At 36.8% G+C, this 14,315-nt stretch overlaps 1 protein-coding gene and 2 pseudogenes across 1 annotated transcript; all 3 read left to right on the top strand.

Annotated features, from left to right (window-relative positions):
• The first annotated feature begins 451 nt into the window (after positions 1-451).
• On the top strand, positions 452-2,274 carry LOC144431921 (uncharacterized). Its single transcript, XM_078119695.1, has 2 exons — positions 452-1,002; positions 1,368-2,274. Exons 1-2 carry the CDS (start codon positions 452-454, stop codon positions 2,272-2,274), a joined length of 1,458 nt encoding a protein of 485 aa, XP_077975821.1.
• Positions 2,275-4,804: 2,530 nt separating this feature from the next.
• LOC120341271 (1,5-anhydro-D-fructose reductase pseudogene) lies at positions 4,805-6,487 on the top strand (annotated as a pseudogene).
• A 5,323-nt stretch (positions 6,488-11,810) lies between these two features.
• Positions 11,811-13,995, top strand: LOC120340604 (1,5-anhydro-D-fructose reductase pseudogene; annotated as a pseudogene).
• Positions 13,996-14,315: the final 320 nt, after the last annotated feature.

Genomic DNA, 14,315 nt, shown 5'->3' with positions numbered 1-14,315 from the left:
GGTTACCATTCCATGTCAGGTATGGGATTAGTCTTGACGGATTTTTATTCGAAACGCTTGGATTTTGATGACCAAATTACTTCGATGGCTAAATTTAAACAGGCGAAATTAGATAGTTTTTTCCAGCGAAATAAAGACTCGCTTTCCTCAAATACATCAATAAGCGCTTCTCAGGCTGTGGATGCACCGGTTACGTCAGTTACTTCTATCACTTCTATTCCCGAAGATGAACTAATAATCAACGAAGGGAAAACAAACGATCTTGGATTCAATCTTAAGAAACATACACAGCTTACCGATGCGGAGAGATACAGGCTTCTAACTTCGGATGGTCCGAAGACAAAGTCGTCGTAAATTTCTCAAAAAATGGCTTGACGATAACAGATTTTGCAGTTGGTTAGTTTACACCCAACTCTCTGATAGGGGTGGTTTGTGTAAGATATGCATAGTCATGCAAGCGCGTTTGAAGCATGGAACTCTCAGGGACACTGCTTTTGTTACAAGACCATGCATTGACTACAAAAAATTTATGGAAAAGGCTGTAGCCTATCGAGACACAAATTACCACCGAGAATCAAATATAGCTGCGAAAAAGTTTGTCAAAAGCATGGAAACTGGTCAAAATGTGCGTGCAAACATGGAGGCCCAATATTCTACGCAAACAAAAGAAAACAGACGATTAATGACTTCCATTGTCGAGACTGTCATGTTCTGTGCTTCGGGTAACATACCCTTGCGCGGACATTCCGGGGATAGTGGAAGTTTTGTGAACCTTCTTCTATTTCGTATCGACGCAGGGGATGAAGATTTGAAAAGGCATTTCGCTCGAATGGCCGGAAACGCTAAGTATACAAGCCCGATGATACAAAATGAAATTCTCAAGGTAGCAAGCAACATGATAGTGCACGATATCGTTATGGAGGCTAATAAATCGTTTGTGTCCGTAATAGCCGACGAATCATGTGATATTTCTGGGAAAGAACAACTAAGCATCGTTTTGAGGTATGTGAAAGGTGGTGAAGTGTGCGAGCGCTTCACAGGATTAGTGGAAATGGATTCTGTTTCTGCCGAATCAATTTCCTCAAATATTTTGACCCACCTCTCTGGTATAGGAGTGGATTTGCAAAAACTTGTGGGGCAAGGCTATGATGGTGCAACGACAATGGCAGGTCACGTGATAAATACCCGCGCGCAATATTTGTGCACTGCGCTTCTCATTGTTTGAATTTGGTCATAAATGACCAAAGTAAAGTTGCAATCATCAGAAGCACCTGTGATATCATTCGTGAGACTATTCGTTTTTTCAGGGAGAGCCCTAAAAGGAGCGCGGGTTTAGGAATTAACATCCCTTTGTTCTGCCCCACCAGATGGTCTGAGAAGTACAAGAGCATCCGAATCTTCAAATGCAACTTCAAACGAGTACTTGAGGCTCTTGATTCTTTGGCGAGAGATGCTAACAGTGAGACGCGGGCGAAGGCTTTTTCTCTGAAATCTGCTCTAGAAAAGTCGTCGGTTATCTACGCCGTATGTTTGATTGGTCGATATTCGGCACTAATGGAGCCACTAGCGCGCGCACTTCAGGCGGTCGGAGTCAGTGTGCCGTCAGTAAAGAACCTCACATCCTCTCTTCAGAGCGTTATCGCTGAAGAACGCAATGACTCTGAAATCGCATTGAATATTTACAAAGAAGCTTGTGAAATAGCTGGCTTGAAAGAGTTGACAATACCCAGAGTAGTCGAAGTACAAGTGTATCGCGACAATGTCTGTGCTGATTCAGCATCCCAGTATTTTAAACGTTCCGTATATCTCCCATACGTCGACGGCTTGAGCTGCTCTATTCGGGAACGCTTCATTGACAACCCATCATTTTTTTCATTGCTATCAATTCTTCCACCGAACAAACCAGTTCACGTGGATGAGGTAGAGCGTCTGTATTTATTGGATAACCTCCAGAATGAAGTGAGACTGTGGAGAACTTCTTTAAGTTCCGACGTTAACGACGAATGTTTGGAGGGGCTTCTTCTGAGCGCTCGAGATTATCCAAGCGTGTACACCGCAATACAGATCGTTATGACGCTACCAGCAACCACCGTTGAGGCTGAGCGGTCTTTCTCCTGCATGGAACGGGTAAAGACATGGCTGCGCTCATCAATGACGTCCAATCGCCTTTCTGATTTGTGTGTGCTTCACTGCCACCGTGAAATGGTCACCGAGGAGAAAATTAATCGAGTTGTGTCGAGCATAGTTAGCGGGAAGCGGAGGATGGACTTTTAATCGGGCGATGTATTTTACTTATTCAAATTGCGTTGTTAATATTTGTTGTTTCAAATAAAAAATTGTTCATTAATGGATTTTGTATTCACAAAAATCCAGCTGAGTAATTGAATCAGTTTGCTTGTTGACCAACTGTTGTTGTTTTGCGCTTGAAGAACGGGTGTTTTAAACCCAATATAATTTCTAAAATTTTCAAATTTGGCCCCCCCCCAAAATTTTGGGCTGGCTACGCCACTGGTCAACTTGACCTTTACAGAACCGGTACCGTCAAGAGAGAGAGTTAGAAAAACTGTTACAAATGATTTGTATCAATTTCGAAATGGTCATCGCACAAAACAAGGAAAAACGAATTACATAGAGCCCGGAAAACGTTATGAAATAAACAAAAGTACTAACTTTCTAGGGGGAAATATAACTCAAACCACTGAAAAACGATTCATTGGTCCACTTCTTCGAATGGCTGATTCAACATTTTTCCTTTTTTAAAATGAGACCTTTTTTAAAGTAAGATTGATTGCTAAATGATTTATAAACGCGGGCTCAGTCTTAATAGACTTGACCTCCTTTAGAATATGCACCGTCTGGAGATTGATTGCTAAATGATTTATAAACGTGTATTCAGACTTCATAGGTGTGATTGACTAAATAAATTGATCTATTTTTGTATATATATCTTTCATTAGGAGATTGATTGCTAAATGATTCAGAAACGCGTGTTCGGACTTCGTCGTCGTGATTGATTGGACAGACTTTTGAATATCCGCTGTCGGGTATAAGAATAAAACATCGCTTTATAAATTCGCTTGTTGCTAGGAGTTTTGTAAGCCACATTTGGGGTTTTGAAATGTGAAAAATAGGGCGCTCCCGAAGTACGTGAATCAAGATGGTGGACATCAGGACGTAGTATTCGTACGAGATTAGGGTTTGGCCATAGTTCTATTCCAATTTTAGTTTTATTATGAGTTCAGGAACTAGCCAAGTGACTCCCGTAGTATTTGTACCTGACATTATGGTCAAACAAAAATAGTGTATTGTTTGGTATAAAAATAGTTAGGGGAAAGTGGGGAAGGTTGGGACACTTTTTTTCTTTTTCATATTTTGAGTCCTTTATTCTGCACATTCATATGACTTTGCGGGATTAGTGCAGAGAGGGGTAAATGTAGTTTTATTTAGCGACTAAGAAATTCCCTTGCGACACACATCTTACCACCAAAATGCTTTGAAAAACGTTTGTCAAGTGTTCCACTGTACCCCACTTGTGTGCCACATTCGGACAGACCCTGGGGCACAATGGGTCATTCTGTTAAAATTCAACGAAGTATGCCCTTAAAAATAAGCAATCAATCAGCATAATCGTCTAAAGAACAGGGAGACCTCAAATTTGAAGATTTAAGATTTTTAAAATCAATGTTCAACCGAAATATTTCAGATATTTCACCAAAAAATTCGCTTACAAATTACATTATTTTCTAATCCGAATCTAAATCTGGAAATATTTTTGATTCTCGAATATATATATATTTCATATTGGACCATGAGTCGAAAGATATATACCATAATGTTACATAAAAATATAACGCATCTCTAGGTCTCTAAGCACTTGTTGTATCAAACACTGTCGAATTGTGCCATGTAGGGCATGTCCCACTGAACCCCGGTCCATTGTTCCCCATAATCAACAAATATCTTCAGATCATCCCACGGCGAAATTCGGAAGGCACATCTACTCGACAACGTTATAAATATTTCACAGTAGACTATAGCTGAAATATATCAGACGGTGGTTTGTCACGTTGAAAAGGCCAAGTTAGAAAAAAGAAAAAACTGGAACGGTAAAATTTCAGCTTCAACCCCCCAAAAACAATTTCACCTCATAGCTTGCGTCGCTTTACCCGCCCGCTGTCCGTTTGCGGGGACGTTGTAACTCACCGAAGGGCGGATTGAAACATCAAACCGCGGACCGGATTCCGAATATAGTATTAGTGTGAGAGCTGATTTTTCACTGTGCCCCATGTCCCAACGTGCCCCACCTTCCCCTATGATATATTCGGGCTATTGCTAATTTTGCGTTCGTTTCTGTAACAAGAGAGCTATGCTCAAATATATGGACACGTAGCGCCACATAATTTTGATGACGTCATAGCAAAAAAAAAGTAACAGCCTTCTGGAGAAAAATTCCATCTTCGCGATCAACCACTGAAACTTGCGAAGCAATTAGTCCAGTAATCAAAGAGAAAAGCGATTTCTTCAAAACGATATAAAAAACAACATAACAACAAAACGATCGTTCTGTTCACTACGTGTCCAATAATATGTAAAAGCGCATTTTATTCTTCCTACTTTGCAACATCGTTCGTTGTCTTCTATCATCAGCTTAATTAATATATATATATTTTGATGTGATATTTCATCGTAGCCTATATCGCGTCACGTTCGGAGGACTATTTTTTATCTATTTTCAGCGATGAAATAAAGCACCAGATGGTTTATAAAAACCGACAGTATTAGCAAATAAAACACACGTCTCGTCTTTTTGAAGGTTTTCGTGGGAAGGTGTTTGTTTTAAACGTGTTGTAGACTAATGGTTAAATTAAAAATAACAACGGAGACGAGTGAATAAATAATTAAGAAAGTCAGAAAAGTAAAAATCTGCAAAATTTATTGAAAAAGTCGGGGCCAGATGGTCGGGCATGTAGACACCAATGTCCATATCAAAAACAGGCAAAACCTAATAAGGAGTTGGTGTTTGAAACGCATAGAAATACACATATCACCTTACTTTAGTACTTACCCATTTGTTACTGTTTTGAAATACTCAGTGAATAATTTTACAGCAGTCTAAAATTAAATGTAATGAGCCTATCCAGGGTTTAGACTCCTGGACTTGAGGCTTGAAAGGTTTCAGTCTCGGAGAAAGCAAATAAAAAAGATATAAGCCTGATTCACGACATTGCATTCTTCATTGATGAAGTCATCGATCATTTTGTTTTGTAGCTTTTTGAAACAATTAGCCTATATATATTCCTGTATTCAGATTTATAATCCTCATCACTACTTCATTTGGTCATTTACAGTAGTATCACTCCCAAGATACATAACCTCAGCTGAGTATAGTTCATATAGTGAAAGTATGGCTAAACGCCTTTTGCCATATGTGACTTTTAACAACGGTGTAAAATGTCCAATTGTTGGGTTTGGGACATCTTCGATTAACAGCGAAGATTGTTACAATTGTGTGAAGGCTGCGATAGAGATTGGATACAGACATATTGATACTGCATTTGTTTATGAAAATGAAAAAGAAGTTGGACAAGCCATAAATGATAAAGTAAAAGAGGGTATGGCTGAAAGAGAAGACATTTTCGTCGTTAGTAAACTATCTAGCGCTGACCATAAAGAAAATATGGTGGTACCAGCGTTACGAAAAACTTTGGAAAATTTGAACCTTCGCTATATAGATTTGTATTTGATTCATACACCTTGGTCTACAAAACCACTTGTTGAGGAAGAGGTATGTCCGGAAAGTCAAATAGTCGAAGATGGAAAAGAGATCCAAGATGATATTGATCCGGTCGAAACTTGGCGTGGTATGGAAGAGTGTGTAAGACTCGGTCTTGCACGGTGTATTGGTTTGTCCAATTTTAATAAGGAGCAAACCCAAAATATTCTAAATTCTTGTAAGATCAAGCCTGTTACGAATCAAGTTGAATGTCATCACTTGCTGAATCAGGAAAAACTGAGAACATACTGTGAAGAACACGGACTTAGTATTACTGCGTATAGATCTCTAGGAGGTGCAAAAAAAATTCATGTTGTATTGGGGGACGAAAATATCGAAAAACTTGCAGAAAAATATGGAAAAACTCCAGCGCAAATCATTATTCGATGGATTATTCAAAGGGGCATTGTGGCCATTCCTAAATCTTCCAATTTGAAAAGAATTGAAGAAAATTTCAACGTTTTTGATTTTGAAATTGATGACACTGATGTGAATTTCATAATGAGTTTGAATCAAGACCAAAGATTTCTTGAATATCTTTCAATGACAGAGTCAAAGTATTTTCCATTTAAGGAAGGTGTGGAATATTGACTGTTGTTACTAAGCACTGATTCTATCACAATCTATATTTCCCACACTTATGTATCTTGATAGAAGATTTGTTTGATATTATAAATCTTTTAACCACTAAATATAAACAAATATTCAAGTCTGCCTCTTTGCTTTGTCTGCTTCATTGTCGTGAATCATGATTGCTTGGATAAGTTTTTGAATATCTTTCGTGGGGTATAGGTATAAAATAGCGCTTTATAAATTTGCTTGTTGCTAAGAGTTTATTATGCCACATTTGGGTTTTTGAAAAGGAAAAAAATATGGCTTTGTTTGGTATAAAAATAGTTATGATTTAGTCGTGTTTAAAGCGTGTCATCTTGTAAAAGTCTTTCAGTGTTAACAAAGTTTATCTAATTGATATAATTTGCATCAGTATGAGGGTAGACGCGGTAAACCAGTAAATGGTCATCGAGCAGCGTCACCCATAAAAGAGTCTAACATCGAGTCATACAAACGGATATCTGTATGTAACAATAAAAAAAACAAAAAAAACTGATGTCTAATAATTTTAAACTTCATTCGACAGTCTTGCTTGTCAATTTTTGTGTTCTTTCCTGTAACAATACGTAAAAGCGTCGTGACTCTTATGAACATCGTTCGTTGTTTTCTATCATCAGCTTAATTTATTTTGATGCGGTTTTTCATCGTAGCTTATATATATATATATATATTTCTAATTTCAAACTGGACAACTTGTCTGGACTACTGTACCTTTGTTCAGTCATGTTTTGATAATGTTCATAGTCGTATCATCCTTCTTGTTAATATTGTTGTCTTCGTGCAATTTCATTTCTTCACTCGGAATTGCTCAGTAACCGTTGTTAGGTCAGCCTTAAGAATCTTGACTCCAATAAGAAGGCTTGCTATTCTCTCTTAGAGGTTCCAATTATTCAGACAGGATTTGTCGGATCTTAAATAGTGTTAAAGTTATTCATCGCGCCACAGTCAGAAAACATCTATTTCTAGCGATAAAACAAACCAGCAGGTGGCATGCAAGAACCCTTGGAAGCCGACAGCATCAATGACAGCATCAAAGTGACTATTTGGACAACATCAAAGTGACTATAAACCAGGGGTGGCCAACCTTTCACATACCATGCGCCACGTTTTAAACATAATGTTTCAGATGCGCCGTAAATCTCTTGTATTCCCACGCCTAATGTCCGCTTCTTGTTGAAATTATATATATTTATAATACACACACATATATACACACGTATATGTAGTTTTTACAATTTACAACTTCACATGAATAGAAATTAAGCAAGGAAGTATAATAAATAAAACTGATCAATTTTATTTAAGTACCGCCTTTATGAGACTTTTGCTGCTGTTTTACTTTCGCCAGTTTTTTTTATTCTTGGAGTTAAGTTTGTTACTGAGAGGAGCAGTGCATTCTTCAAATTTAAACATGCAAGTCTTGACCTCGCTTTGCTTTTAATTAGTTTCATGGCAGAAAATGTTTGTTCACATCTATATGTCGTTCCGAAACGACATATAAAACCCTGGGCAAATTTTCTCAGTTCTGGAAAATTTTCACGGGGTAACGATTGCCAGAACTTGATCATGTCAGATGCACTTGGGACTGAAGAAAGCTCATCAAATTGAATTTTCAATGATGGATGAGTTTTCAAGTCAATTAGTTCCAATTGTATATTGCTTGGCATCTTCATTATGGTTAGTTCACTAAGTGCAAATGGGTTCATAAAAGCAAGTATAGAGTCTTCTTCTTTTGAAATATCATGAAAACGACTTTCAAATGACTCTTGCAATAACTTGATTTTTTCTGTGTATATTGCCAAATTGCCATTACCAGCAGCACATTCACGGTGTTCTTTTATGTGAGGAATTTGGGCAAATCCTCTTTTTCCAACTGGGAAACGAAAAGTTTCAACTTCATCTTGAATGCGATAATGTCATTTACTAAGCTTGGAAATATTTTGCTTTTGCCTTGCAGTCTCAAATTTAGATCATTGAGATGGCTAGTAGCATTAACTAAAAATGCCAAATCAAATAGCCAGTTTTTATCACATAAAAGTGCTCTTTCCTCAGGTAGCTCGTTTTTCTCTTCAAGAAGTATTTTTTAGCTTCCAAAATCTATTCAGCACCTGTCCCCTAGAAAGCCAGCGCACCTCACAATAAATTTTCAGCATGTTGTGGGTTGATTTATAAGAAATTTTTTAGGCTTAGGCAATTCAACTGGTTGTTCAATGGTTATTGGGAGATATTTGGGAAGTCTGGGCAATGGAAAATCCATGTTTCAAGCTGATAAATGACGATTTTCTTTTTTTCCAGAAGTTCTGAACTTTTTACTTCAGTAGGGAAAAAATAGTAAATTTTACTAATTTTTCTAAAAGTCTAGAATGAATATCCTAAAGTCCGTCCAAAAGCTAACGTCGATAATCGCCTGTTGTTTCTAATTCGAACAAGCCGTAAGTGGGCGACGTGGAGTAAGGAGAATAGATTTTAGGTACAATCAAAAGTCACCATGTGAATCGCAAAAAAACGGCTTGGCGTGGAGAAGCCAAGTGCAATTAACAATTTTGGCATGAAAAGGGTTAAAGATGCAATGCGCCACCTCTAATCATGCAATGCGCCACGTTTGGCGCATGCGCCATAGGTTGGCCACCCCTGCTATAAACCAAGTGAGGACAACCATTGGTAACGTTATAAGCGCTCGTGTGACGTCACACCAGCCATTTTGTGTCCAGAGTTCTATCGCTGTATGATCCTAACTAAGTGATTTAAACCTGCGATCGTTAAACAGCTGATTAAAAAAAAAACGATGCTCAATATTTCGGACCAAACGTTCGCAGCGGCAAAACGAATGAACATTCTTCTGAAAATTTAATTATCCGCAGATGTTTCTCAGATAATTCGGCTCGGCGGTATGGTCAGCATATACGAAGTTAAGGTTAAAGTCATCCAACTTCACTCGATAAATCAACAACCCGATAAGACCAAAATATTAAACAAAAAGATACACATTTTATTATTAAATTATTATAAAATTCCTGGTGTAATTATCGCTACTTGCACAGAACCTATTTTAACAAACTGACAGAACTACAATACAACTTATACTACAGAAACTTGCACTTATTTTGCGGTACATGTCATTATATTAAAATATGCGTATCGCAAATTTTCAACAAGGTGTACATTGCCAAAATAATATCCAAAAAATATACTACATGCATGGAATGGAGGATAACGGCGTATATCAAGTTTACAAGAACATATAATAATCTGGAGTGTATAAAATAATATATTATCTATTTTACTTGAGCTCTTGCCGCAGGTCTACTAGCATACCGTTTTCAATAATTTTATTTGTCTCCTCTTTTGCGTGAATATTTAACCTTAAATTGAGAGAACGTTTCAAAATTTTAAAAGCGATATTGTGGCAAGATGGGAAATTATATTTCAAGCAACTTTATCTGTCAGAAAAGTAACAGGCGAACATATATTAAGAAAGGCATTAATATTTGCGCGAAATATAGTTTATAATTCGCGCAAAAATACGATTGCTTTTTTGAATATGCATGCATGCATTAGGCATAAATATTGGGTAAAACTATCAATTTTCAAATATTTATCAGGTGTGTAAGACCTGAAAAGAGTTAGTAACGATTGTGGGCATTCATCGGGATTGACACTTTCCATAGAAACAAACAAACAAACAATTTAAACCCCGTGTCTTTATAGGGTTCCCCCGAAAGGCTAATTTTTCACTGTTGGATATCGATAAAATTACAATTAAGTTTTATCAACGAGAACGTAAAAGACACGATGGCGTCGCTAGATCACCTAGTAAATATTTTACACTTTTCGACGCAAAGAATCGAAATATCCTGCCAATAATAAGTTGATAAGAGATGCAACACCAGTCGCGGCGGCTGGTTTTTAAATTTTGTACCTTATAATATACATGCTTCGATGAAATTCATTAGGCCGCACAATGTGCTAGCCATGAGATCGTTTACATTCTATAATTTTTGGACCAACTGTTGCAACAGCTCGTTAAATTAAGAAACATTTTTCCGAGAAAATTAATTTCATCAGCTTCTGGAATGATTAATGTAAAACGCAGGCTTTAAACTTTCGGCATGGTGTGAACAGGTATCATAATACCAGTTCAAATAGTTAATGACGTTTCACACTTGCGAAGGAAAGCGATATGTTTTTTTCATACAGAACGTTGCTACGTTGCGACGTAATTGCCTAACGAAGTAATTAGGTAACGTTGTTGTTTTACTCAAGTTTGCGCAGTGGACATGTCAAGAATTGGAGAACATTGAATGAAATAGCTTATACAATTTTACTGGTGCACGATAAATTCTATCTAATGTCGAAAGCTATCTTTAACCTCTGCAAATCTGTCGATGTCATATTAGGTTAAAACAAGAACAAATCGAAGTTTTTGTTATTTAATTCAAAAGCTTTTCAAAAAAATTCCACGATTTTCAATTTTGCAGATTTTTGTATGATAATCGCAACATTTTATCTCCATATCATAATTATAATTAGTCTCCTAGATTGTCTTTCAAACAATATAAAACTTATCTGCATCTAATATAAAGTTCGTGGGATATGAGGTTTCAAAGTTGCATAACTCACACGGGATGATAAGATAATTATCGCAACTTTCATGAAACCGCACGATACCAGTATGATTCCACGAGGCAAATAGCAAAAGAAAAATGATGAAATTACCCCGATAAAATGCAAAACAGTAAAAAATCTTAAACAAATTGACGAACGAGACCTCTGGCGAAGCTAAAACAAACCGACGCTGTCGCGTTCCCCCGATTTTTTGGACACAAAATGGCGTCCGATATGCATCATTGCACTCGGTGTCTCCACTTGGTTTATAGTCATTTTGGACAACATAAACAAACACACGTGTCCCCTTTCTGAGGGTTTTCGTGGAAAAGTGCTTGTTTTAGACGCGTTGTAGGTTAATGGTTGAAGAATGAAATATCATTGAAAACGAGTGACTAGCTTATTTAAGGAAGTCAGAAAATGAGAATATGACAAAATTTTTTGGAAAGTCGATCTCCTAATCTGTTAATCGGCCCCTTATGCATACAGGTACGGTATAGGCTATGCCTGTGCACATGAACTTTGATGATCCACATTCTAACTAAATTCAAATTACCGTGTCAGTATGTCTACTAGTATTTCCTGTATTTATTACATTTTGTGATGGGAAGACTACGCACATACAGACATAGGTAACTGTCATTTACAAACATAACGATGAACAAACAGTAAAACGGGAAAAACTGGCAAAACCTAATAGGAAATTGGGAGTTAAAACGCATAGAAATAGGCTACACGTTCCACCTAAATTACCCATTTTTTATACTGTTTTGGAAAAAAATTGAATAGTTTTACAACAGTTTAAAATCTGAAAATTTAATTCAATGATCCTACCCATGGTTCAGACTTGAGGCTTGAAAGGTCTCTGTCTTACAACAGTACAAGAAGCAAAAAATATATAAGCCAGATTCACTACATTGCTTACACATTGAAGCAACTGGAATAGGCTGAAAACAACCTTCAGGTCTTGATCCTTTTTACATATGGTCTGGTGGTTTTGCAGCTTTCTAAACCAACTATATTCCTGTATTCAGAGTCATATTCCACAATCCTGCTTTATCAGGTTATAGTATTACTTCCAATATATTGTACTTCAGTTGAACATTACTGTAATACTGTGAAAGTATGGCTAAACGCCTTTTGCCGTATGTGAATTTTAACAACGGTGTAAAATGCCCAATTATTGGGTTTGGAACATATTTGATTAAAGGTGAAGAATGTTACAATAGTGTGAAAGCCGCGATAGATATTGGATACAGACATATTGATACTGCTTTTGTTTATAAAAATGAAAAAGAAGTTGGACAAGCCATAAATGATAAAGTAAAAGAGGGTATGGTGAAAAGAGAAGACATTTTCGTTGTTAGTAAATTATCCAGCGCAAACCATAAAGAAAATATGGTGGTTCCAGCGTTACGAAAAACTTTAGAAAATTTGAACCTTAGCTGTATAGATCTGTATTTGATTCACGCACCTTGGTCTACAAAACCACTAGTTGAAGGAGAGGTATGTTTGGACAGTCAAATAGAGGAAGATGGAAAAGAGATCCAAGATGATATTGATCCGGTCGAAACTTGGCGTGGTATGGAAGAGTGTGTAAGACTTGGTCTTGCACGGTGTATTGGTTTGTCCAATTTTAATAAGGAACAAACCCAAAATATTCTCAATTCTTGTAAGATCAAGCCTGTTACAAATCAAGTTGAATGTCATCACTTGCTGAATCAAGAAAAATTGAGAAAATACTCTGAAGAAAACGGGGTTACTATTTCTGCGTATAGATCTCTAGGAGGTGCAAAGAAAATTCATATTGTATTGGGGGACGAAAATATCAAAAAACTTGCTGAGAAATATGGAAAAACTCCAGCGCAAATCATTCTTCGATGGATTATTCAGAGGGACATTTTGGTCATTCCTAAATCATCCAATTTAAAAAGAATTGAAGAAAATTTTGACATTTTTGATTTTGAAATTGATGAAACTGATATGGAGTTCATAATGAGTTTGAATCAAGACCAAAGATTTGTTGAATTTCTTTCAGTGACAGAGTCAAAGTATTTTCCATTCAAGGAAGGTGTGGAATATTGACTGTTGTTATTGATTCTGTCATAATCTGTATCTTGATAGAAATATTTTAAATCACTGAAAATTGAACAATAATCCGTATCTGCCACTTTGTATGCATTGGTATCTTATTAGCCCAAGTTTTGAACCCATGAGAATATTTATTGCAGTCTTCATTGAACAAGTATATACACGGGCCATTTCAAGCAAAAGTTGAATTCCATCAATTTTTTTGAAAGTGTAGTGAAAGTAATTTTTTTGTATTTTTTATATCAAAAGACATTGGAATTTTATTGGACTGCATTCCTTTCACCGAAAAAGTTAAAATTTCACCCAGGTTTTTGATGGTTTTTAAAAAATGGCCTGAAATGTAGAAATTTTGGTATAATTGACATATTTTGTGATGATTTGCAACACAAAGTGTTTGATTGTGTGATACAATTATTTCATATGAAATGGACTCACTGAATTTAAGTTCAAGGACATTTCTTCACCCATTTAACGATTTATTACCAGAATTTTGAGAGATGATAGAGGCCGCTGTTCCGAAGTGGAAAAATGTCCTGTCACATACAATATGCACATTATTGGCATGGATTTACAGTGTTACATTGGGTGAATTGAGTAACACATAGAAGGGTTCTTCAGCTACTGCACCAGACAATATTATGGGCTCCTGCTGTACCATTGCAAATATTTACAGCACAACACAATGTACTGTTAATGCATGGTGGATTTACCGTCCTGTAGTGTCACGCTATATTTTACTATATTTTTTATATCCACTAAGTATGTCTTGGGTGTAACTTTTGTGCAATTTTTTCCATATTCAGTAAAGCAACTGATTGGACAATGAAACAAAACATGTAGCTGAAAATGTAAAAATATATTGCATCTAACAACATGAAAAATTTCTGGAATTGTCCTGTAGTGTCACTTGGAATAGCCCACACGAGGTTAAAACAAAGAGGCAGGATCACCATGAATGAGGGACCTGTAATATTATTGCTGCCGTCCCAAAAGTTTTACTGGTACGTAGCAAGCAAACCTACTTTCTTCTTCCATTTGTTTGTTCAAACTAGGATCAATGGCATCTTTCGCCACTAGGCCTGAGTGTGCCCCCATTATAGTGTCTGCAGTACCAAGTTTCCCATCTAACACTGGCCGATACAGCCAACAAACTATGTGATCTGATATGCATAAGCAGGATTAAATACCAGAAAGAAACGAACTTACTGAAAACGCAGTTGTTCAGATCCCGATC

The sequence above is a fragment of the Styela clava genome, chromosome 14 (genome assembly GCF_964204865.1).
Source record: "Styela clava chromosome 14, kaStyClav1.hap1.2, whole genome shotgun sequence".
In the NCBI taxonomy this organism is placed as follows: domain Eukaryota; kingdom Metazoa; phylum Chordata; class Ascidiacea; order Stolidobranchia; family Styelidae; genus Styela; species Styela clava.
This window is presented reverse-complemented; position numbering and strand designations above follow the sequence as displayed.

Coding starts and splice junctions, on each gene's coding strand:
- LOC144431921 (XM_078119695.1), top strand. CDS start 452: ATGCAAGCGCGTTTGAAGCATGGAACTCTCAGGGACACTGCTTTTGTT. Junction 1,003..1,367: donor CAACTAAGCATCGTTTTGAG/GTATGTGAAAGG, acceptor CTGCCCCACCAG/ATGGTCTGAGAAGTACAAGA.